The 26,848-nt window shown below is 41.7% G+C and overlaps 1 protein-coding gene across 2 annotated transcripts in view; it reads right to left on the reverse strand.

Moving 5' to 3' along the window:
* Positions 1 to 26,848, reverse strand: part of LOC133560751 (protein tweety homolog 3-like) — an 89,680-nt gene that overhangs the window by 21,396 nt on the left and 41,436 nt on the right. For both annotated transcript variants that reach the window (XM_061913638.1, XM_061913628.1), the window contains 9 exons: positions 19,544 to 19,655; positions 19,252 to 19,472; positions 19,085 to 19,180; positions 17,411 to 17,483; positions 17,198 to 17,273; positions 11,872 to 11,927; positions 11,706 to 11,798; positions 2,884 to 2,976; positions 2,683 to 2,819 (listed from right to left, as the gene is read on the reverse strand). In XM_061913638.1, the coding sequence (XP_061769622.1) occupies positions 2,683 to 2,819; positions 2,884 to 2,976; positions 11,706 to 11,798; positions 11,872 to 11,927; positions 17,198 to 17,273; positions 17,411 to 17,483; positions 19,085 to 19,180; positions 19,252 to 19,472; positions 19,544 to 19,655 (957 nt within the window). The remainder of the gene's footprint in view (positions 1 to 2,682; positions 2,820 to 2,883; positions 2,977 to 11,705; positions 11,799 to 11,871; positions 11,928 to 17,197; positions 17,274 to 17,410; positions 17,484 to 19,084; positions 19,181 to 19,251; positions 19,473 to 19,543; positions 19,656 to 26,848) is intronic.

Raw genomic sequence — 26,848 nt, forward strand, 5'->3', positions numbered from 1 at the left:
GCACATCGTCTGCTACTTCCGGTACAGGGAAGGCTTTTTTATCAGCACCAAAAGTTGCGAACTTTATCGTCGATGTTCTCTACTAAATCCTTTAAGCAAAAATATGGCAATATCGCGAAATGATCAAGTATGACACATAGAATGGACCTGCTATCCCCGTTTAAATAAGAAAATCTCATTTCAGTAGGCCTTTAATTACCGATACCAATACATACAGCGGTGGAATTAACACATTATTATGCCTAGTTTTGTTGTGATGCCCCGCTGGATGCGATAAACGATTTAACGAGGTTTTCCTAAATAAATCAACTCAAATTATGGAAAAACAATTAATTTAATTATCATAGATGTCACAAAGTGCGTTATTTTTTTTAACATGCCTCAAAACAGCAGCTTGGAATTTGGGACTTGCTCTCCCTGAGAGAGCATGAGGAGGTTGGGGGGGTGTATATTGTAGCATCCCTGCATAGTTAGCGCTGCAAGAGATTTCTGGGTATTCGTTCTGTTGTGTTTATGTTGTGTTACGGTGTGGATGTTCTCCCGAAATTTATTTTTTTGTCATGAAAAAGAAGGTTTTTTTGGGTTGGTGCACTAACTGTAAGTGTATCCTGTGTTTTTTATGTTGATTTAATAAAAAATACAAAACATTTTAATTAAAATACAATTAAAATAAATTAATAAAAAATTATTCTGCGGCCCGGTTGGGTACCACTGACTTACATCATATGTTGCCTAAATTATAACACTTATAAAGTCATTTTGATAGTAGGCTAATATAACTAATATAGACACATCTGTTGTCTTCATTATAACACTTTTATAAGGATTTTAAAGTAATTTTGATAGTAGGCTAATAGAGCTAATATAGACACTAAAATTATGAGTTGCCTTCACTATAACACTTATATAAGACGTTTAATGTCATTTTGATAGTAGGTTAATATAGACACTTACATCATGTGTTGCCTTCATTATAAGACTTATATAAGACTTTTAAAGTAATTTTGATAGTAGGCTAATAGAGCTAATATAGACACTTAAATTATGTGTCGCCTTCATTATAACACTTTTATAAGACTTTAAAGTCATTTGGATAGTAGGCCGGCGACTTGTCCAGGGTGTACCCCGCCTTCCGCCCGATTGTAGCTGAGATAGGCGCCAGCGCCCCCCGCGACCCCAAAAAAGGGAATAAGCGGTAGAAAATGGATGGATGGGCTAATATAGCTAATACAGACACTGTGTTGCCTTCATTATAACACTTATATAAGACTTTTAAAGTCACTTTAATTGTAGGCTAAAGAGCTAATATAGACACTAAAATTATGAGGTGCCTTCATTATAACACTTACATAAGACTTTTAAAGTCATTTTGATAGTCGGCTAATATAGACACTTACATCATGTGTTGCCTTCTTTATTACACTTATATAAGACTTTTAAAGTCATTTTGATAGTAGGCTAATATTGCTAATATAGACACATCATGTGTTGCCTTCATTATAACACTTATATAAGACTTTTAAAGTAATTTTCATAGTAGGCTAATATAGCTAATTTGGACACTTAAATTATGGGTCGCCTTCATTATAAAACTTTTATAAGACTTTTAAAGTCATTTTGATAGTAGGCTAACATAGCTAATATAGACACTTAAATCCTGTGTTCCCTTCATTATAACACTTATATAACACTTTTAAAGTCATTTGGATAGTAGGCGAATATAGATAATATAGACATTTACATAATGTGTTGCCTTCATTGTAACACTTATATAAGACTTTTAAAGTCATTTTGATAGTAGGCTAATATAGACACTTACATCATGTGTTGCCTTCATTATGAGACTTATATAAGGCATTTAATTTTTTGCGTCCCCAGACAAAGTTGTTTTTTGTATTTTTGGTCCAATATGGCTCTTTCAACGTTTTGGGTTGCCAACCCCGGGGCTTTAGGTAAAGAAGCATAAATAGCGCGCTGAATTTCCGTTCATTTATTGTGATTAATCGAGTTTACCGGTCCTCAATATCGTCGTTCAACCAGCATTAACGGCTCCAATGCGCAAGGTGAAATATTCTGTATTTCTTCATTTGTTAAACCTTTTATTGTGCGTGCTTTTGCGAGCCGTGTCGTCCAACGCGGCGCCACACAGATGGCGGTTGCCCGGCGGCGTGGCCACCAGGTGGAGCTGCTCCGCTCTCACGAGCACAAGGCTGAGCGAGGAATAATAAGCGAGTAGAAACCCAGGCAGCACGATATTCCTCGCTCATTTCAGGCATCTTACGGATTAGCGTAGACCACGAGAACGTCACATCGCCGCGTCTCTCCCAACCCGCGGGGCGTGTTTGGTTTCTTGGAAGAAGTCGCTTGTGCGAGCATACGGTCATTAAATATCCACCTCAATATCCAGCAGCATTCGCTTGAAGCCCAAAGCAATTCCAAATCAGGACATAGCGGGGGGGGGTAGGAACAGAAGGAGGAAGTGGGGCATGTGGCGGGTGGGGAAAACAAAACAAAAACGACAAAATCTGGTGCTCGGGCGAGGAGAGGAAGATGGAATAAACATGGATGTGGCCAAGGATGCGTGGAGGGACACAAACATGCATGGACTCTTAAAGGGGCGGAGTTAGTAGCGCGTTAGCTGGTGTGTGTCCGTGTTCGGGATCATGTGTGTGTGTGTGTTACCTCTTGCCAGGCCAGGTGTGCGGCACGCTGCACACGATGGAAGAGAACATGAGGGCGGTGACGAAGGAGAAGAGCACCAGGTAGATGAGGCCCTCCACGCCGTCGTAGCACAGGCCCGTCAGCGCCTGCACGTAATCCTGAGGAGGGGGGGGAGGGAGCGACGGTGAGATTTCCGGAAGCGTCCGTGGCGGAGTGACTCACCATGTGCAGGCTGCGACAGTCCACCAGCGCCGTCAGCTGGTGGAGGCCGACCTCGGTGGAGTTCAGCACGAACTGGATCTGCTCCAGAGTCCCCTGCACGGACAAACCGGAGGTCACATGTTGTCCCTGAGCACGCCGTTAGGGTTAGTATAGTACTGGGCGTGACGTGACGTTCAAGTGCATCCGGCAGTGGAGGCTTCTCTATGGGGTCTTGCGGCACTAGCAGGTTTACCCCTTTACTACTGTTACCCCAGGTGGCCCTTGGCAAAGGCCTAGTACAGTGGGGCCAAAAAGTATTTAGTCAGCCACCGATTGTGCAAGTTCTCCCACTTAAAATGATGACAGAGGTCTGTCATTTTCATCATAGGTACACTTCAACTGTGAGAGACAGAATGTGGAAAAAAAATTCACATTGTAGGAATTTTAAAGAATTTATTTGTAAATTATGGTGGAAATAATAGTCGACCATTCAAAGCTCTCACTGATGGAAGGAGGTTTTGGCTCAAAATCTCCCGATACATGGCCCCATTCATTCTTTCCTTAACACGGATCAATCGTCCTGTCCCCTTAGCACAGGGGTTTCAAACTCAAATACAGAGTGGGCCAAAATTCTAAACTGAACAAAGCCGAAGGCCAAAGTTGAACAACTTAACCTTTTAATAGGGACCCAAACACGTTTGGCATTTTAATTGATTTTACCCTTTAAAATAGTTTTTAATCATATTTGTTTTTATATTGTTTTTATTGGTTTTATATTTATTTATTTTTTGTTTTTATTCAGTCATTGGTGGAGCATAATATATACATATATTTGTTTTTAATTGTATTTTATTTATTTATTTATTTTTTTTTATTTTTTATTTTTTATTTTTTTTACAATAGTTTTTAACATGGCTGTGCAGCACTTTGGAAACGTTATTGTTGTTTAAATGTGCTATATAAATAAAGTGGAGTGGAGAGAGAGTGAATATTGAACAAGCAAGGCTTATATAACTTTATAGTGACATGCAAAATCGAGTTTTGTTGGTAGCGGGGGTGTATATTGTAGCGTCCCGGAAGAGTTAATGCTGCAAGGGGTTCTGGGTATTTGTTCTGTTGTGTTTATGTTGTGTTACGGCAGGGGTCGGGAACCTTTTTGGCTGAAAGAGCCATGAAAGGCAAATATTTTAAAATGTATTTCCGTGAGAGCCGTACAATATTTTATAACACTAAATACAACTAAATGTGTGCATTTTTAAGTAAGACCAACATTTTTACAGTACAAGTCTCTTATTCTTTTTAATAACATTGTTATTCTGAAGTCAACCAATAATAAATAAAATACTTCTTACCATTAATGAACAGGTGTGGAAGAAAACGGATGGATGGATGAAGGTGCATGAGAATGTTTTATATTCTGAACGTTATTTTTAACACTGAATATCGCCAGTATTATTCATTACTTATCGTGTTAAGCAATGTCAGCTAAGAGTTATCTGAGAGCCAGATGCAGACATCAAAAGAGCCACATCTGGCTCTAGAGCCATAGGTTCCCTACCCCTGTGTTACGGTGTGGATGTTCCCCCAAAATGTGTTTGTCATTCCTGTTTGGTGTGGGTTCACAGTGTGGTGAAACAGTGTTAAAGTTGTTTATACGGCCACCCTCTGTGTGACCTGTAGGCTGATGACCAAGTATGTCTTGCATTCACTAACGTGTTTGTAGAAGCCGCATATATTATGTGACTGGGCTGGCACGCTGTTTGTATGGAGGAAAAGCGGACGTGACGACAAGTTATGGAGGATGCTAAAAGCAGTACCTTTAAGGCACGCCCCCAATATTGTTGTTCGGGTGGAAAATCGGGAGAATGGTTGCCCCGGGAGATTTTCGGGGGGGGCACTGAAATTCGGGATTCTCCTGGAAAAATCGGGAGGGTTGGCAAGTATGAGAATTAGCGTTGAATGCGGTGATACAGCGGCACCGCCACTGAATAATACCGGCGGTCCAGCTCTAATGTTAATTTATTATTGCCTCAAGGGCCAAATGAAATTACATGGCGAGCCAAATTTGGCCCGTGGGCCAGAGTTTGACACCCATGCCTTAGCAGAAAAACAGCCCCAAAGCATGATGTTTCCGCCCCCATGCTTCACAGTAGGTATGGTGTTCTTGGGATGCAACTCAGTAGTCTTCTGGGGCGGTATAGCTCGGTTGGTAGAGTGGCCGTGCCAGCAACTTGAGGGTTGCAGGTTCGATTCCCGATTCTGCCATCGTAGTCACTGCCGTTGTGTCCTTGGGCAAGGCACTTTAACCACCTGCTCCCAGTGCCACCCACACTGGTTTAAATGTAATTTAGATATTGGGTTTCACTATGTAAGGCGCTTAGAGTCACTAGAGAAAAGCGCTATATAAATACAATTCACTTCACTTCACTTCTTCCTCCAAACCCGACGAGTTGAGTTTACACCAAAAAGTTCTATTTTGGTTTCATCTGACCACATGACATTCTCCCATGTGCTCTCTGGCAAACTTCAGACGGGCCTGGACATGCACTGGCTTAAGCAGGGGGACACGTCTGGCACTGCAGGATTCGATTCCCTGTCGGCGTAGTGTGTTACTGATGGTAACCTTTGTTACTTTGGTCCCAGCTCGCTGCAGGTCATTCACCAGGTCCCCCCGTGTGGTTCTGGGATTTTTGCTCACCGTTCTCATGATCGTTTTGACCCCACGGGATGAGATCTTGCTTGGAGCCCCAGATCGAGGGAGATTATCAGTGGTCTTGTATGTCTTCCATTTTCTGATAATTGCTCCCACAGTTGATTTTTTCACACCAAGCTGCTTGCCTATGGTAGATTCACTCTTTCCAGTCTGGAGCAGGTATACAATTCTTTTCCTGGTGTTCTTTAACAGCTCTTTGGTCTTGGCCAGAGTGGAGTTTGGAGTCTGACTGTTTGAGGCTGTGGACAGGTGTCTTTTATACAGATAACGAGTTCAAACAAGTGCCTTTAATACAGGTAACGAGTGGAGGACAGAAGAGTTTCTTAAAGAAGAAGCTACAGGTCCGTGAGAGCCAGAGATCTTCCTTGTTTGAAGTGACTAAATACTTATTTTTCACCATAATTTACAAATAAATTATTTAAAATTCCTACAATGTGAATTCCTTGATATTTTTTTTCACATTCTGTCTCTCACAGTTGAAGTGTACCTATGATGAAAATTACAGACCTCTGTCATAATTTTAAGTGGGAGAACTTGCACAATCGGTGGCTGACTAAATACTTTTTTCCCCCACTGTACCTGACTGCCTCCTAGCCCTAATACAGTGAAGACCTCAACGGCAGAAGAACGCTGCAGCAGAAAAGGGTCCCCAGTCGTCTTGGACTCCATGCCTCTGGACCCTGACCCGGGTCTGTCAAGGACCGTGTGGTGACTGTCTGTGCACCAGTCTCTCCACGTTAAACAAAATCCCGCACAGACATCCTTCATAAAGGGATACACCCCTACCAGGAGGGTCGTCATACTCGTTTCGAGTGACCGCCGATGATGATTACGAGTACCACGATACTAATTAATCATATTCAGTACTATACCACCTCTAAAAAGTATCGGTGCGCCAACCCCTAGCGCCCCTGTCGTCGCCACATCATGTCATTGCTGGGTTTACGAGCAGAGGAGCATGCTCGGCAGCGCACAATCACAGAGTACTTACAAGCAGACACAGTGGGTAAACAGAAAAAGGGAGATTCGATGCATTTTGGCTTAAAATGGTGGCGGTATGGCGTAGTGGGTATAGTGGCCGTGCCAGAAACCTGAGGGTTGAGGGTTCGCTCCCCGCCTCTTGACATCCAAATCGCTGCCGTTGTGTCCTTGGGCAGGACACTTCACCCTTTGACCCCGGTGCCGCTCACACTGGTGAATGAATGATGAATGAATGATAGGCAGAGGTGGGTAGAGTAGCCATAAATCGTACTCAAGTAAGAGTACTGTTACTTGTAACTGATTACTGAGTAACTGATGAGTAACCTGTTTGTTTAATGATTACGGCAACAAATAATGCACAAAAAAAATAAAAACAGCAATGAGCAAATTCATAGCCAGGAATATCTCTTAAGCAACTAAAACAATAATATATATTAAATAATAAAACATGAAAATAAAAAAAATTAAGGCAAATTGAGCCACAATAACTTAACAGCACCATAGGCTCAGTAGGCATTCATCGATTGATTGATTGATTGATTGAAACTTGTATTAGTAGATTGCACAGTACAGTACATATTCCGTACAATTGACCACTAAATGGTAACACCCCAATAAGTTTTTCAACGTTAATCAATTACTTAATAAATGACCAAGTCGAGGTGATCTACCTCATATATATATATATATATATATATTATATATCATCCAGAGCTATCATCCCTCAACAAGCGCAGTGAAATCATTTCAACATGCCGCCACAGGCGGAAACACCTCCTAGGTAACACATGAGCCAATCACCACACCCTACGCCTGCTTGTACCCACCCACTCTGTGCTCTATATAAACCATTGTATGTGAATGCTTCCATTAAAATCTCCTGATGATTGAGGGAACACCCTCATGAAACAGATCTGTAGAGATGAAGTAGTCTTGTGATTTTTTTCCCACACCTACATATTGCGCTCTACCACGGTATCGAGCACTATTCTCCGGATAATCCAATCAAGATATATATATATATATATATATATATATATATATATATATATATATATATATATATATATATATATATATATATATATATATATATATATATATATATATATACACAGTATATCATTTATAGTTATTTATTTTGCCGTTTTTGTTGACATGTTAAAGGTGTTTTACTGAATATAAATGCATGTTTAACATATAGATTCCTATCTTTCATGAAGACAAGAATATAAGTTGGTGTATTACCTGATTCCCATGACTTGCATTGATTGGCAAAAAAAGTTCCTCCTCTCTGTCTAATACCACATGAAAGTCGTTGGTTTTTGGCATCTTATTTGTTCAGCTTCCATATTCGTTTTTATACAGTTTACAAGAAATACATTGGCGGCAAACTTCGTAGTTTGCTAGCTTGAATGCTCTAGCTTTCGGAGACTCTTATTTTGTTAGCGCAGGCGCGATGGAGCGGCACTTTTATTGTGAAGACAGGAACTGTGCGATCAGTCTTTAGGCTTTTGACGGGAAGTACGGTTGAAATAAAAAGTGTATTTTTTCCTTTACACTTTTGATTGATTGATTGAAACTTTTATTAGTAGATTGCACAGTACAGTACATATTCCGTACAATTGACCACTAAATGGTAACACCCGAATACGTTTTTCAACCTTTTTAGGTCGGATTCGACGTGTGACGGTCACGTGACCGCCTGGTTTTGTTTGATTGGTCCAACGTCGCCAGTGACTGCATTTGATTGGTGAAACGCAGGCATGCGCAGATTCTACTTAGAATGCGTGTCTGACAAAATCAAAACAAACAAAGCGTGTATTAACAGATCGATAAAAAAAAAGTAGCGAGTAGCAAGCTGATTGTAGATAAATAGAGCGGAGTAAAAGTAGCGTTTCTTCTCTATAAATATACTCAAGTTAAAGTAAAAGTATGTTGCATAAAAACTACTCTTAGAAGTACAATTTATCCCAAAAATTACTCAAGTAGATGCAACGGAGTAAATGTAGCGCGTTACTACCCACCTCTGATGATAGGTGGTGGTCGGAGGGGTCGTAGGCGCAAACTGGCAGCCACGCTTCCGTCAGTCTACCCCAGGGCAGTTGTGGCTGCAAATGTAGCTTACCACCACAAGGTGTGAATGAATGATGGGTTCTCACTTCTCTGTTAGCGCTTTGAGTATCTAATAATGGAAAAGCGCGATAAAAAATCTAATCCATTATTATTATTATTAAAACTAATGATAAAGGTGAAGTTATAACACTGAAACGCCCTCAGGAAGAGGTGCTTTAAGACAGTGGTCTCCAACCACCGGTCCGGGGAACGGTCCCGGTCCGTGACGCATTTGCTACCAGGCCGCACAGAAACATTAATTGATTTATAAACTAATGCAAGGGTAGGGAACCTATGGCTCTAGAGCCAGATGTGGCTCTTTTGATGACTGCATCTGGCTCTCAGATACATCTTAGCTCAGGGGTGCCCATTACGTCGATCGCGATCGACTGGTCGATCTCGGAGGGTGTGTCAGTCGATCTCAAGCCAGGCATTAAAAAATAGACATAAAAATGAGCAATCATCAATCATACCAAGACTTCACTTTCGTCAGTTGTTTGACATTCTCGGCACCCGAGGATCTTGTGAGATGACGCTGGCTGCTGCGAGCTCATATTTAAGAAAAAAATCACTAACAGGGCGGACGCAGAGAAACACATTTTATTTCTAGAGACTCCGTACCTACTGTCAAAACTCTAAAGACCGACAGCACAGTTCCTGTCTTCACCATAAAAGACCTGTTTCATCCTGCCCGTGCTAACAAAATAAGAGTCTCAGAAATCTAGCGTGCACTAGCTAGCAAGCTACGGAGTTTGATGCCAATGTATTTCTCCCCCGCCCTCAGCGACCGCTTTCTCACTTGCTTGCCCACCCGCACAAACACTGACGTCACTCACCTGTAGGGTACATACATATATATATACATATATATACATATATATATATATACATATATATATACATATACATATATATATACACATATATATATACATATATATATATACATATATATATATATATATACATATATATATATATAAAAAACATAAATTTTGACCGGCGTCAAAATGTAAACAAACGCCACGGGTGGATCTACACCTGACATCCACTGTAATGATACCAAGTACAGGAGCGTATCGAGTTGATACTACTATGATTACGTCGATATTTTTTGTCATCACAACCTTTTCTTTCGTTTTTTTAAAATTGAGGAAATACGGACTTTGAATATGACCAATGTATGATCCTGTAACGACTTGGGATCGGATCGATACCCAAATTTGTGGTATCATCCAAAACTAATGTAAAGCACCCAAAAAACAAAAGAATAAGTGATTATTACGTTTTAACAGGAGTGTAGATAGAACATGATAAAATAGAAAGTAAGCAGATATTAACAGTAAATGAACAAGTAGATTAATAATTCATTTTCTACCACTTGTCCTTAAAAAATGTTGACAAAATAATAGAATGATAAATGTTACTGCATATGTCAGCAGGTAAATTAGGAGCCTTTGTTGGCTTATTTACTAATAAAAGACAAGTTGTCTAGTATGTTCACTATTTTATTTAAGGACAAAATTGAATAAGAAACATATATTTAAAGGCCTACTGAAACCCACTACTACCGACCACGCAGTCTGATAGTTTATATATCAATGATGAAATATTAACATTGCAACACATGCCAATACGGCCGCTTTAGTTTACTATATTGCAATTTTAAATTTCCCGCAATATCTTGTTGAAAACGTCACGGAATGATGACGCGTGTCTGTGACAGCACCACTTACGGCTAAAAGTCGTCTCTTTTCATCGCATAATTACACAGTAATTTGGACATCTGTGTTGTTGAATCTTTTGCAATTTGTTCAATTAATAATGGAGACGTCAAAGAAGAATGCTGTTGGTGAAAAGCGGTGGATTGCAGCTGCCTTTAGCAACCGAAACACAGCCGGTGTTTCATTGTTTGTTGTGAAGCTTTAACACAGAGCGGTCAAGCGAACATGTTTCTCTACGTCAACCAGCAAGATTTTGGGTGGGAAAATTCTGATATTAAGTCGGCTCTTACCGGAGACTTCAGTGGATTATGGGACATCCTCCTGTAGCTGTCAAAAAGGCAGCTGTGATCTTGGCTCCTCGGCTTCTCTCAGAGACACTGGCGTTCACCGCAGCCATCCGACTTTCAGGTATGACATTATAATGGGTTGTACTTGTATAGCGCTTTTCTACCTTCAAGGTACTCAAAGCGCTTTGACACTATTTCCACATTTACCCATTCACACACACATTCACACACTGATGGAGGGAGCTGCCATGCAAGGCGCTAACCAGCAGCCATCAGGAGTAAGGGTGAAGTGTCTTGCTCAGGACACAACGGACGTGACGAGGTTAGTACTAGGTGGGGATTGAACCAGGGACCCTCGGGTTGCGCACGGCCACTCTCCCACAGCGCCACGCCGTCACTAAAATACTATTAACACAACAAGCCGATGAGGGATTTTCCAGTTATCCTAGTAAATGTGTCTAATTACATCTGAAACGCACCTAATGCCATCGCTTTTTTTTTTTTTAAGTGCCTCACTCTAACTTTCTTCATCCACAAATCTTTCATCCTCACTCAATTTAATGGGGAAATTGTCGCTTTCTCGGTCCGAATAGCTCTTGCTGCTGGAAGCTATGATTGTAAACAATGTGAGAATGTGAGGAGCCCTACAATCCGTGACGTCACACGCACATCGTCTTCTACTTCCGGTAAAGGGAAGGCTTTTTTATTAGCGACCAAAAGTCGATGTTCTCTACTAAATCCTTTCAGCAGAAATATGGCAATATCCAGAAATGATCAAGTATGACACATAGAATGGACCTGCTATCCCCATTTAAATAAGAAAATCTCATTTCAGTAGGCCTTTAATGTACCCTACGATTTTTTTTTTAAATAAAGCCAATAATGCCATTTTTGTGTGGTCCCCTTTATATAGAAAAGTACCGAAAAGTATCGAAACAATTTTGGTACCGGTACCAAAATATTGGTATCGGGACAACACTAGCAGCCACATGCACGCGCACACACACATACACACACACACACCTTTGTGTTGGCATAGTCCCGCGTGGCAGACCGCAGCAGCTCGGCCACATCGTCCTGCATCTCCACCAACGCCTTGTGACTCCCAGACAGCCTCTGCCGGTGCGCACAAACACACGTGAACTCAACGGAGATGAACATGTCATTTTTCTGGTTGTTTTTACTCTACCTGCTGGAATGGGTTGACCTGGCCGGGGCTGCACCTCAGGTAGTACTGCAAGACGTCTGGCGACACGAGAAACAACACAAACAAAACCGTCAATTCAAGCAGCAAACACAGGGTGGACCTCTTAAAGCACTCCTGTGCAACTTTGCCTATCATTCACAATATTTAAGTGAGACAAGAACACATGCAGAACAGGCCAACTTTTTGGACACACTCAATGCATTTTCTTTATTTTTATGACTATTTACATTGCAGATTGTCACTGAAGGCATCAAAACTATGAATGAACACGTGGAGTTATGTACTCCACAAAAAAAGGTGAGAATTAAGCGTTATATATAAAATGAATGTTTGCACTGGGACGCCATTACCATCATTTCATGACCCAAGCAAAACACTTCTATACTGAAATAAATACAGCTACAACTTATTAAATAAGAACATAGAAAAAACTACCGGCAGCCGTAAAGTTTAGATCAGAGGCCTCAAACTCAATTTACCTGGGGGCCACTGGATGCAGGAACTGGGTGAGGCTGGGCCGCGAGAAAAGATTTCTTAAAAAAATCTAACATGCACTTTTTAATGGATTCACCTTCTTTGAATGGCTTTCCCGCCATAGCGACATACTTGCCAACCCTCCCGATTTTTCCGGGAGACTTCCGAACTCCTGGATTTGTCCCGATTCTCACATGGCCATTAATGGTAAGGGCGTGCCGTGACAGCATTGCCTTTAACGTCCTCTAAGACACGTCTTCGCCGTCCGCCTTCATCATAATACAAACACGTTGGTGACTGCAAGACATACTTGATCAACAGCCATACAGGTCACACTGAGGGTGGCCGTATAAACAACTTTAACACTGTTAGTAATATGCGGCACATTGTGGACCCACACCAAACAAGAATGACAGAACAAATACTCAGAACCCCTTGCAGCACTAACTCTTCCGGGATACAATATACACCACCTCTACTGCCGCACGCACGGGGAGGGGAGGGGGGTTAATATCTGTCACCAATAGCTGTCACCATGTTGAACTCTAACTTAAAATAATAATAATTCACCCCTATACAATATCATGCCCTAATACCCTACTGTGCAATACTACCCTTCGAGTGCAATACATCCGACACTGATTGTTATTTATTACTTCGGTACTCTTGTCTTGTTCTGTATATTGTACAGTATTTTGTACTTCTATAGTGTTTTGTATATTGTACAGGATTGCTTATTATTTTTATTGGATAGTAGTCAGTTTATTCCAATTGCTAGTTTTTCCTTTTTATCTCTTATGTCATTTATTTCACCCCATATTTGTTCCCACTACCGCACCTTAAGTTGGAGTCTTTAATCTCGTTATATGCAAATATAATGACAAAAAAGTTCATTCTATTCTATTCTATGTGTGGGGGGCGGGGTTTGGTGGTAGCTGGGGTGCAGCAAGGGATTCTGGCTATTTGTTCTGTTGTGTTTATGTTGTGTTACAGTGCGGATGTTCTCCCGAAATGTGTTTGTCATTCTTGTTTGGTGTGGGTTCACAGTGTAGCGCATATTTGTAACTGCGTTAAAGTTTTTTATACGGCCACCCTCAGCGTGACCTGTATGGCTGTTGACCAAGTATGCCTTGCAGTCACCAACATGTGTGTTCAAAATTTGCACACACAAAAAAAAAAGCTATCAGAATGCTAACGATCATGCCGTTACAAAATGAGCTACACCCCTGCGTTAGTGGCTTATTGGTGCTAAAAAACCTTCTGGATTGGACTTTAGAGGTTAAACTAAACGTTTTTTGTTCATGTGTGTGTGTGTGTGTGTGTGTGTGTGTGTGTGTGTGTGTGTGTGTGTGTGTGTGTGTGTGTGTGTGTGTGTGTGTTGCACAGGAAACATCTGCGCTCTGCGGCAGACAGTCAGAGCGGAAAGGAGTGAGAGACAACAGATCTAATTAAAAGATGAAGTAAGGGGAGGAGGGCTTAAAAAAAAGAGCAAATGAAATAAGATAGAAAGAAAAGAAAAAGTCACATGATGCGCTTTTGTTTCGTGAGAGTGCAGGTTTGCTGCAGGCGGCCGAGAGACTGAGCGGGTACCGGAGTGTCAGTCAAACACACTCTCCCCAACACACACACACACACACACATACATGTCTTGCCTACTTTGTGTGGACCCACGTTGGGTCAGTAGGTTGTGAGGGCCCCCCTTTCCACTATAGCTAGAATGATGAAAAAAATAAATCTAGCACTAAATGTCAGTCAAACACAATCCCCCCAACACACACACACACACACACACACACACACACACACACACACACACACAAACATGTCTTGCCTACTTTGTGTGGACCCACGTTTGGTCAGTAGGTTGTGAGGGCCCCCCTTTCCACTATAGCTAGAATGATGAAAAAAATAAATCTAGCACTAAATGTCAGTCAAACACAATCTAAATGTCAGTCAAAAACAATCCCCCAACACACACACACACACACACACATACATGTCTTGCCTACTTTGTGTGGACCCACGTTTGGTCTGTAGGTTGTGAGGGCCCCCCTTTCCACTATAGCTAGAATGATGAAAAAAATAAATCTAGCACTAAATGTCAGTCAAACACAATCTAAATGTCAGTCAAACACAATCCCCCAACACACACACACACACATACATGTCTTGCCTACTTTGTGTGGACCCACGTTTGGTCTGTAGGTTGTGAGGGCCCCCCTTTCCACTATAGCTAGAATGATGAAAAAAATAAATCTAGCAGTAAATGTCAGTCAAACATAATCTAAATGTCAGTCAAACACAATCCCCCAACACACACACACACACACACACACACACACACACATACATACATACATGTCTTGCCTACTTTGTGTGGACCCACGTTTGGTCAGTAGGTTGTGAGGGCCCCCCTTTCCACTATAGCTAGAATGATGAAAAAAATAATCTATATATATATATGTGTATGTATATATATATATATATATATATATATATATATATATATATATATATATATATATATATATATATATATAGCACTAGATGGGAGTAGTGAAGTGAAATTATATTTATATAGCGCTTTTTCTCTAGTGACTCAAAGCGCTCTACATAGTGAAACCCAACACCTATTTTTTTTTTACATTTAAACCAGTGTGGGTGGTACTGGGAGCAGGTGGGTAAAGTGTCTTGCCCAAGGACACAACGGCAGGGACTAGGATCTAGGACAGGGGTATGGTATAGAACTTATGGCTCTAGAGCCAGATGTGGCTCTTTTGATGACTGCACCTGGCTCTCAGATAAATCTTAGCTGACATTGCTTAACACGATAAGTAATAATTAGTTCCGCTGGTAATCACGATGTTAAAAATAACGTTTAAAACATAAAACTTTCTCATGCATTTTCATCCATCCATCCGGTTTCTACCGCACCTGTTTAAGAAGTCGCATTAATGGTAAGAAGTAGTTTTTTTTTTTTTTTGTTGGTTAGCCTCAGAATAACAATTTTATTAAAAAGAATAAGAGACTTATTATACTCTAAAAATGTTGGTCTTTCTTAAAAATGCACGCATTTAGTTGAATTCAGTCTTTAAAAAAATATATTTTATAGCTCTCACGGAAATACTTTTAAAAATATTTGGCTTGTATGGCTCTCTCAGCCAAAAAGGTTCCCGACTCCTGATCTAGGAGATCGAACCTGCAACCCTCAAGTTGCTGGCACGGCCGCTCTACCAACCGAGCTATAGTAAAGAGTTGCAAATTCACTTCAGAATGCAAAACAATCAAAGTAAAAAAAATGTTTTTACTTTTGTAGTTGTGAGGACCGAACGCTGTTGCTAGGTAGATTTGACCGTACACACACATAGTAATAAGTTCTGAGATACTTTTCCTTCTTCATGTCTCAAGAAGGGTAGAGATACAAGAACACACACACACACACACACACACACACACACACACACACACACACACACACACACACACACACACACACACACACATTCTTGTATTTGTCAACTTCTTGAGACCTCCGAATAATGCCTGTCTCTTTAGGACCACCCTTTCTAGATATTTGAAGAAGTGTATTTACAACATTAATAATATAAACAAACTACGTAAATATACAAAAAGTTTGTTGTGAAAAATGAGTTGGAATTTCACAAGAAAACGGTCACAATTTCACAAGAAAATTTTGGCAGCATTATAATAGAAGTCGTGATTTTACAAAGTGAACATTTGCGCAATATTATGAGAAAAGTTGTTTTTTCACTCAATAACAGTCACAATTTTAGAAGATGAGCTCCAAATTTTGGCAGTTTTATGAAAAGAGTCATCATTTTACTCGACTAAAGTCACAATTTTATAAGAAAACTGTAAAAGGTTGGCGAAATTTTAATAATAATCGGAATTTCACTTGGCAAAGTTATGAAAAAAGTCATAATTTTACTCAAAATATACCACTGATTTACAAGAACAACAAAAATGGAAATATTGTGATAAAAGTCAGAATTTTACATGACAAATGTCACCATTTTGCATGAAAAATTTATAATTTTACATAAAAAGAGTAATATTTTTACGAGAAAATATTGGAATACAACAGAAACAGAAGGAATATGAGAAATTGTCCCCTATTTTATAAGAAAATAGTCGACACATTGCGAGAAAAAGACTGTCCATCCATCCATTTTCTACCGCGTATTCCCTTTTGGGGTGGCGGGGGGCTCTGGCGCCTATCTCAGCTACAACCCGCCTTATGCCCGATTGTAGCTGAGAAAAAGACTGCTTTTAGTTAATTTATTTTAGGGGGAATTCTTTGTTTGTAATTGGTTTTTAATCTTCATTATTTACTTCAAGTAATATAACATGTCTCTATATACGTATTTATTTTTTTAAATTAATTTTGGCCAAAGGGGGCGCATTTCAATTTCTTACACACACTTGTTATTTCATATGTTGGCCAGAGGGGAAGCCCTTCAAATTTTTTACACACACTTGTTATGTCATATGCTGGCCAAAGGGGGAGCACTTTTAAAACAGACATTTGAAAGAATGCAGCTGAGATAGGCTCCAGCAACCCCCCGCCACCCTCATTTTGATAGATTTCACCACCAGGAGGTGCAAATGATACATTCTCTATTAGATACAATGGTTTTCTGTATTGGGACCATGATTTATGTCCTGACCTCCTCATATGGAAGGTACTTTTTCTTGTTGCTGCCTCAAGAAGGGCAGAAATACTAGAACACACACACACACACACACAGGTTTCCTAAAATAGAAGTGACTTGTCAGGGTGGGTGTGATCTAACTCAGCATCTTGACCGCTAACCTTGATTGATGACGGCGTTCTCCTTGGTCGCCCGGGCGATGTAGGCGTCGGGCGAATCGCAGAAGTCGCTGGTCGACTGTGAAGGCACACACACACACACACACACACACACACACACACACGCACACACATACACACACACACGTCAGAGCGAAGGAGATTACATCACCGCCAAGCCAGGCAGCTCTGCGACGTTGCCATGGTTACACTTACCGCAGCGACAGCCAGTTCCAGGCCCAGAGACCCCCAGCTGACGACGAGTGTCAGCACCCCCAGCAGACACACGCTGCAGGAGCACACAAGACATGGCTGCTTATGAAAAATTATTTGTTTCTCCAAAATAACATTTTAGACTCAATGTACACAAACATTTGTGTGGGATCATAGGTATAAATACAATAATAAATATATAAATACAGTCTCTAGCTTAGTGTGACAACATGCACTTGCACTGACAGCCACACCACATGATGGCGCTGTTTTCCAACCACATCATTGCGGTTGACTTGAATTTTCTCACGCGGCTTGACGCACTGGACAAAACACCCCCTGCAATAAAAGTGCTGAGGTGACACAGGTGTCCAACACTTTTCCACAAAGGGCCGCAGACTAAAAAGGGAAAGAATGTGCTGGGTCGGGCTGCAAAAATGAGTCCAAATAATGATAATAAAAAAATTGATACCGTATTGATAAGGTGTCAGGGGGCGTGAGAAAACAACAAACAAGTTTTCACCTCGGTGGCATGTAAGGTGCTGATGCCAGCAGGTAAATAAAGAAATATCAGTTTCTCAGTCGTATTTTAATGAGGAAGGGGCGTGAAAAAAATGATCTTGGTTAAAGGCCTACTGAAATGAGATTTTCTTATTCAAACGGGGATAGCAGGTCCATTTTATGTGTCATACTTGATCATTTCGTGATATTGACATATTTTTGCTGAAAGGATTTAGTAGAGAACATCGACGATAACGTTCGCAACTTTAGGTCGCTAATAAAAAAGCCTTGCCTGTACCGGAAGTAGCAGACGATGTACGCGTGACGTCACCGGTTGTGTAGCGCCTCACATCTGAACATTGTTTGCAATCATGGCCACCAGCAGCGAGAGCGATTCGGACCGAGAAGGCGACGATTTCCCCGTTAATTTGAGCGAGGATGAGAGATTCGTGGATGAGGAAAGTGGGAGTGAAGGACGAGAAGAAGAAAAAAAAGACGAGGGCAGTGGAAGCGATTCAGATGTTATTTTACTAGGATAATTCTGGAAAATCCCTTATCTGCTTATTGTGTTGCTAGTGTTTTAGTGAGATCATATGGTCATACCTGTACAACCTGAAAGTCGGAGGGGTGTGGCGACCACCAGTGTCTCCGAGGGAAGCCACGTTTCTTCTACGAGGCGAAGGCAGCCGGGCTGAGATTTTTTTTTTTTTACCCCTACTCTATGGTGTAAGCATCTGACGGTCAGGGGCGGCCGGTGGGAGGAGGCAAGAGAGTCCGCAGCTGCATGAGGAACGACGCAAACTCTCCGCTCATGTCTACGGTAAGAGCCGACTTAGAACCACCATTTTCTCAACGAAACCTGGCGGTTGACATGTGGTAGGGAACCATGTTCGCTTTGACCGCTCTGTTCCATAGTAAACCTTGACCCTCATCTTTCGGGAATGTAAACAAGGAAACACCGGCTGCATTTGTGTTGCTATACACTGCTTCCCACCTACATCTTTCTTCTTTGACGTCTCCATTATTAATTGAACAAATTGCAAAAGATTCAGCAACACAGATGTCCAGAATACTGTGTAATTATGCGATTAAAGCAGACGACTTATAGCTGGGATCAGTGCAACAGGTGGCGCTACAACCTAAATTTTTATACACCGCGTTAGTGTGGACACTTACCCGATCAGAGTTCCCCGGGAGTTCCGGATCAGGCCAAAGAGCACCAGGAGACAAATGAGGACATCAAACAGCAGCAAGCCCAGGTAACCCAACCACCTGTGAGGACAAGTGTACATTTTTACCGTGATCCAAAAACCAAATGAAGTCACAGCCTGGTGATCCCAAACCTGTAGAAGTCAAAAGCCTCCGTCTGGCTGGCCATGTCCTCCAGAGAAATCTGCGTGTTGGACCAGAAAGGGATGTCCACCATCAGCTTCACCAGCTCGTCCAGCTGTCCCTGCAGCTTCTGGACCACGGACAGGTAGTCCGTCTGCTCCTTGTAGGCCGTCTCCAGCTGGACCAGGTTCTCCTCCACAGTCTGGTTGAGCGCCAGAGCGCTGTCCGACACCTGCAGGGAGGAAACGCATCAAGAACTTTTAATCGGCGGATTCGCCTCGACGCGTCTTTCTCGTCGCTCACCAGTTTCTCGATCCCGGACACGGTGCGGTTGGCGTGGCGCAGGGAGTAGGCCAGGCGGCTGGCGCCATCGCTCGACTCCCCGTTTCCGTAGAAACCCACCGCGATGCCGGCGCTGAGCGGGAGGAGAAGAAAACGTGTTACAGCACGACATGCATCTGACCTTATTTGGTGTTGCTGTGGCTCCTGGGGCGAGTAAGGGTGACTACCAGGAATGAATCCCGGTATACATAATAATTGGGTCAACAGACCGCACGTAATGCACTCCATCTGCAGCTGTGCGTTCACACCATGCACGAGCTAAACAACGTCCCAAACCTGGCGTGTCCAAAGTGCAGCTCTCGGCATGTTCTGGAAACGATACGAATTCCCGGCCCTCAGGAGTCAATGACTGTGATAGGTGGGCTTCACACTGCATACTTGGGGTGCCCCAATAGTCAAGCAACAATAAGAATCACTATTAATTACATGATTATTTAACAATTTGAAAATGCATTAATTGTACCACCAAAACTCAACTTTAAATCTAGTTCAGGAGTGTCAAACGTACGGCTCGAGGTGAGCATGAGGCAGCGTACTCTCCCCAAATGATAATAAACACCTCCCTGTCAACTACTACTAACATCACTATGAGCCCGTTGACCTTCTAGAAACTTAAACTGCAGCTCAGCTCGCTCGCAGTCCTGGCTTGAGGTGAAGGCTAATTAGCTTTTAGCGTAACGTTAGCTCATTTTGCCGTGTGTGTGTGTGTTTGTTTTACGCACAGAAAAGCTTTGAATGGCAGGGTCCCTGCTATCACATGTTGATAAAAATAAAACATTTACATGATAAAAAAAAACAACTACAGGCTTCCCAAATGCTGTGATAAATTAAGCATGATGAATTGACCTGAAACTGATGTTGCACTTTTTATATGTGGAAGAAAAGTTTTGTAATTTTATTTAAACTGAACAACAATTTGAGGCAGTTTAATGTGGATTAACGTGGGCAGAATTATTATAGTGTTCCCAATGTAAAAAAGGATAAAGCCATTGTTTACAAATTTGGTAAATAAATAACCAAAAAAATTCATATTTTGTTGTTTTCTTACTGTACCGAAAATTAACCGAACCGTGACCTCTAAACCGAGGTTTGTACCGAACCGAAATTTTTGTGTACCGTTACACCCCTAGTAAGTATATATATATAAAAAAAAAAATCTCCTTCTCACCCCAGTAGGGGTGGTATCGGTTGGTAGAGCGGCCGTGCCAGCAACTTGAGGGTCGCAGGTTCGATCCCCGCTTCCGCCATCCTAGTCACTGCCATTGTGTCTTTGGGCAAGACACTTTACCCACCTGCTCCCAGTGCCACCCACACTGGTTTAAATGTAACTTAGATTTTGGGTTTTACTATGTAAAGCGCTTTGAGTCACTAGAGAAAAAACGCTATATAAATATCATTCCCTTCACTTCACAAGCTCGGGTCCTCTACCAGAGGCCTGGGAGTTTAAGAGTTCTATGCAGTATCTTGGCTGTTCCTAAAACTGCGCTCTTCTGAACTGAGCATTCAGATGTTGTTCCTGGGATCTGTTGGAGCCACTCTCCAACTTTGGGGGTTACTGCTCTGAGGGCCCCCACTACCACGGGGATCACGCCAGGCTTGACCTTCCACATCCGTTTCAGCTGCTCTTTGGGGGTTACTGCTCTGAGGGCCCCCACTACCACGGGGACCACGCAAGCCTTGACCTTCCACATCTGTTTCAGCCGCTCTTTCAACCATTGTTTTTTTTAATTGATTGATTGATTGCAATTTTTATGAGTAGATTGCACAGTACAGTACATATTCCATATAATTGACCATAAATGGCAACACCCGATTTAAGTTTTTCAACTTGTTTAAGTCGGGGTCCACGTAAATCAATTCATGGTACAAATATATACTATCAGCATAATACAGTCATCACACAAGTTAATCATCAGAGCATATACATTGAATTATGGGATGAGGAGGGTATGGTTGATATCAGTACCCCAGTCATCAACAATTGCATCAACAGAGAAATGGACCTTGAAACAGTGTAGGTCGGACTTCAAAGGATATGTACAGTAAAAAGGGTATTTACAATCTGGGGATGTGGAGGGGGGAGGATGTTAGTTTAGGGTTGAAGTTGTCTGGAGGTGTTCTTTTAGTGCTGTTTTGAAAGAGGAAAGAGATGCACTTTCTTTTACACCTTTTGGGAGTGCATTCCACATTTATCTGGCTTAGAAGGAGAATGAGTTAAGACCTTTGTTAGTTTGGAATCTGGGTTTAACGTGGTTTGTGGAGCTCCCCCTGGTGTTGTGGTCATGGCGGTCATCTATGTTCTGGAAGTAGTTTGACATGTACTACGGCAGGGGTAGGGAACATATGGTTCTAGAGCCAGATGTGGCTCTTTTGATGACTGCATCTGGCTCTCAAGATAAATCTTAGCTGACATTGCTTAACACGATAAGTGATGAATAATTCATCCAACGCCCTTGACGCGAATCCCTTAGGGGTGATGGACAACTGGGCAGTGTCTGAAGAGCTGCAGCCCGCCACCGTAGCCCACCCACTCCCTCCCCTTTGTTGCAAGTCAGGAGATGTATGTTGTGATACGTATATATGCTTTGCTCTGGAGTTTTTTTTTTCTCCCCAAAGCGGTTCTGTGACCCTAAACACTGTTTGTTTGTCTAATCAAATCAATCAGTCAATCAACAAAGTTGTGTTGTACTTGGGCAATAACAATACTTACCTACCTACATAATTACGCTGGTAATCACACTGTCAAAATATCCGCTTTCTACCGCACCTGTTCAAGAAGTCGCATTCATGATAAGAAGTATTTGATTTATTATTGGTTAGCTTCAGAATAACAATGTTATTGAAAATAATAAGAGACCTACAAAACTCTAAAAATGTTGGCCTTACTACAAAAATGCAGGCATTTAGTTACATTCATTCTTAAAAACTATTATATGGCTCTCACGGAAATACATTTTAAAATATTTGGCTTTCATGGCTCTCTCAGCCAAGAAGGTTCCCGACCCCTGTACTACGGGATCAGGGAGGTGTAGCGGATTTTAAAGACCAGGCTCAGTGCAAGTTGTTTTACTCTGTCCTCCACCCTGAGCCGGCCCACTATGGAGAAGTGGGTAGGAGTGAGGTGGTGGTACTTTTTAAGTTTCTCTTGTTCCTTCTTCCTGATATTCAATTGGTCCACGCCTTACTGCACTACTGTCTTTAAAATGTTGTATATTGATCAAGTAAAACCAGAAATATGATCAGTAATTTACTTTGAAAGACTGTTCCTGGGATCTGTTGTAGCCACTCTTCCAGTGTGCGGCACCCCCACTACCACGGGGACCTCGCCAGCCTTGACCTTCCACATCCGTTCCAGCTGCTCTTTCAACCCTTGGTACTTCCTAAGTTTCTCTTGTTAATTCTTCCTGATGTTGGCGTCAGCTGGGATTGCCACATCCGTCACCACCACCCTTTTTTTTTGCTCTTTGCCTACCACACCTATGTCTGGTTGGTTAGCCGGAAGCTGCTTGTCAGTCAGGAAGCTGAGGTCCCAAAGAACCTTGGCCCTGTTGTTCTCAGCCAGCTTCTGTCCAACTTTGCACAAGTAAAGGCAGGACAGTTTGTATTGGACATTTTACATGCAAGCCCCTTTAATTCCATGTTTGTCTGTTTTCTAATATCTGATATCAATAATCAATTAGGTGCATGCCTTACTGTACTCCAGTCTTTAAATGTTATACAAACCCGGTTTCCATATGAGTTGGGAAATTGTGTTCGATGTAAATATAAACAGAATACAATTATTTGCAAATCCTTTTCAACCCATATTCAGTTGAATATACTACAAAGACAACATATTTGATGTTCAAACTGATAAAAAAAATTTATTTGCAAATAATCATTAGCTTTAGAATTTGATGCCAGCAACCCGTGGCAAAGAAGTTGGAACATCCCACAGGTGTGCAGGCTAATTGGGAACAGGTGGGTGCCATGATTGGGTATAAAAACAGCTTGCCATAAAATGCTCAGTCTTTCACAAGAAAGGATGGGGCGAGGTACACCCCTTTGTCCACAACTGAATGAGCAAATAGTTCAACAGTTTAAGAACAACGTTTCTCAAAGTGCAATTGCAAGAAATTTAAGGATTTCAACATCTACGGTCCATAATATCATCAAAAGGTTCAACGAATCTGGAGAAATCACTACACGTAAGCGGCACGGCCAGAAACCAACATTGAATGACCGTGACCTACGATCCCTCATTTGGCACTGTACTGTATCAAAAACCGACATCAATCTCTAAAGGATATCACCACATGGGCTCAGGAACACTTCAGTAAACCACTGTCACTAAATACAGTTGGTCGCTACATCTGTAAGTGCAAGTTAAAGCTCTACTATGCAAAGCGAAAGCCATTTATCAACAACATCCAGCAACGCCGCCAGCTTCTCAGGGCCAGAGATCATCTAAGATGGACTGATGCAAAGTGGAAAAGTATTCTGTGGTCTGACGCGTCCACATTTCAAATTGTTTTTGGAAATATTTGACATCGTGTCGTCCGGACCAAAGGGGAAGCGAACCATCCAGACTGTTATCGACGCAAAGTTCTAAAGCCAGCATCTGTGATGGTATGGGGGTGCATTAGTGCCCAAGGCATGGGTAACTTACACATCTGTGAAGGCACCATTAATGCTGAAAGGTACATACAGGTCTTGGAACATCATATGCTGCCATCTAAGCGCCGTCTTTGACATGGACGCCCCTAATTATTTAAGTAAAACAATGCCGAGCCACATTCAGCACGTGTTACAACAGCGTGGCTTCGTAAAAAAAAGTGTGGGTACTTTCCTGGCCCGTCTGCAGTCCAGACCTGTCTCCCATCAAAAATGTGTGGCACATTATGAAGCGTAAAATACGACAGCGGAGACCCCGGATTGTTGAACGACTGAAGCTCTACATAAAACAAGAATGGGAAAGAAATCCACTGTCAAAGCTTCAACAATTAGTTTCCTCAGTTCCCAAACGTTTATTGAGTGTTGTTAAAAGAAAAGGTGATGTAACACAGTGGTGAACATGCCCTTTCCCAACTACTTTGGCACGTGTTGCAGCCATGAAATTCTAAGTTAATTATTATTTGCACAAAAAAAAATGAAGTTTATGAGTTTGAACATCAAATATGTTGTCTTTGTAGTGCATTCAACTGAATATCAATCAATCAATCAGTTTACTTATATAGCCCTAAATCACTAGTGTCTCAAAGGGCTGCACAAACCACAACACAAACCACTACGACATCCTGGGTAGGCCCACATAAGGGCAAGAAAATTCATGGTGTTGCCAATTATCGACCCATTCAAAGCAATAAAAAGGGCATGAAACTGGCATGAAACAAACATTTAAAAAAATGATAAAAACTTGACTATTGTTAACACCTATGGGACCCTTTTGGATCCCTGAGAAATTTAGTGGAATTTTTTTACACAGTCATTGCACAAAAATATCAGAATATCAAAATCAATGACGTTACCAATCATTGACCTACCAAAGCAATAAAAACGACATAGAACAAACATGAAAAATAATAAAAACTTGACATTGGTAACACTTTGAGTGGGACTCTTTTGGATATCTGAGAATTTTAGCGTAATTCTTTCTAGCTGTCATTGTTTAAAAAAATACTAGGGCATTATAATCAATGTTGTTAGCAATTATTTACCTATTTAAAGTGAACAAAAGGGCATAAAACAAACATGAAAAATAGTCAAAACTTGACTCTTGTAACACTTATTGAGTGGGACCCTTTCTGATCTCTGAGAAATTTAGTGGGATTTAAAAAGATTGTCAGTCTTCAAGAATTGAAGGTTGGCCGTGCGCAACCCGAGGGTCACCGGTTCAAATCCCACCTAGAACCAACCTCGTCACGTCCGTTGTGTCCTTAGCAAGACACTTCACCCTTGCTCCTGATGGGTGCTGGTTGGCGCCTTCATGGCAGCTCCCTCCATCAGTGTGTGAATGTGTGTGTGAATGGATGAATGTGGAAGTAGTGTCAAAGCGCTTTGAGTACCTTGAAGGTAGAAAAGCGCTATACAAGTACAACCCATTTATTTATTATCATTTAAGAATATTCGGGTATCAAAAATCAATGGTGTTGCCAATTATTGACCTATTCAAAGCAATAAAAAGGGCATGAAACAAACATTAAAAAAAATGATAAAAACTTGACTATTGTTAATATGGGTTGAAAAGGATTTGCAAATCATTGTATTCCGTTTTTATTTACATCTAACACAATTTCCCAACTCATATGGAAACATGGTTTGTAAATTGATCAAGTAAAACTAGAAATATGATCAGTTTTTTTACTTCGAAAGACAAAATAAAGCAGGCAATGAAACAACACACCACCTTTCTATTGGTGGAAGAAAAAAAAAACGACCCATTTGTCAATAGAAGCATTAGCGGTTGTTTGGTTGTAGACTACACGGTCTAGCTCCAGCCTATCTTGCCGATTGTATTGTACCGTATGTCCCGGCAAGAAATCTGCATTCAAAAGACTCCGGCTTATTAGTGATTCCTAGAGCCCAAAAAAAGTCTGCGGGCTATAGAGCGTTTTCCGTTCGGGCTCCAGTACTCTGGAATGCCCTCCCGGTAACAGTTCGAGATGCTACCTCAGTAGAAGCATTTAAGTCTCACCTTAAAACTCATCTGTATACTCTAGCCTTTAAATAGACCTCCTTTTTAGACCAGTTGATCTGCCGCTTCTTTTCTTTCTCCTATGTCCCCCCCTCCCTTGTGGAGGGGGTCCGGTCCGATGACCATTGATGAAGTACTGGCTGTCCAGAGTCGAGACCCAGGATGGACCGCTCGTCGGGACCCAGGATGGACCGCTCGCCTGTGTATCGGTTGGGGACATCTCTACGCTGCTGATCCGCCTCCGCTTGAGATGGTCTCCTGTGGACGGGACTCTGGCTGCTGTCTTGGATCCGCTTTGAACTGAACTCTCGCGGCTGTGTTGGAGCCACTATGGATTGAACTTTCACAGCATCATGTTAGACCCGCTCGACATCCATTGCTTTCGGTCCCCTAGAGGGGGGGGGGTTGCCCACATCTGAGGTCCTCTCCAAGGTTTCTCATAGTCAGCATTGTCACTGGCGTCCCACTGGATGTGAATTCTCCCTGCCCACTGGGTGTGAGTTTTCCTTGCCCTTTTGTGGGTTCTTCCGAGGATGTTGTAGTCGTAATGATTTGTGCAGTCCTTTGAGACATTTGTGATTTGGGGCTATATA

This window comes from Nerophis ophidion, linkage group LG01 (genome assembly GCF_033978795.1).
Source record: "Nerophis ophidion isolate RoL-2023_Sa linkage group LG01, RoL_Noph_v1.0, whole genome shotgun sequence".
Lineage (NCBI taxonomy): Eukaryota > Metazoa > Chordata > Actinopteri > Syngnathiformes > Syngnathidae > Nerophis > Nerophis ophidion.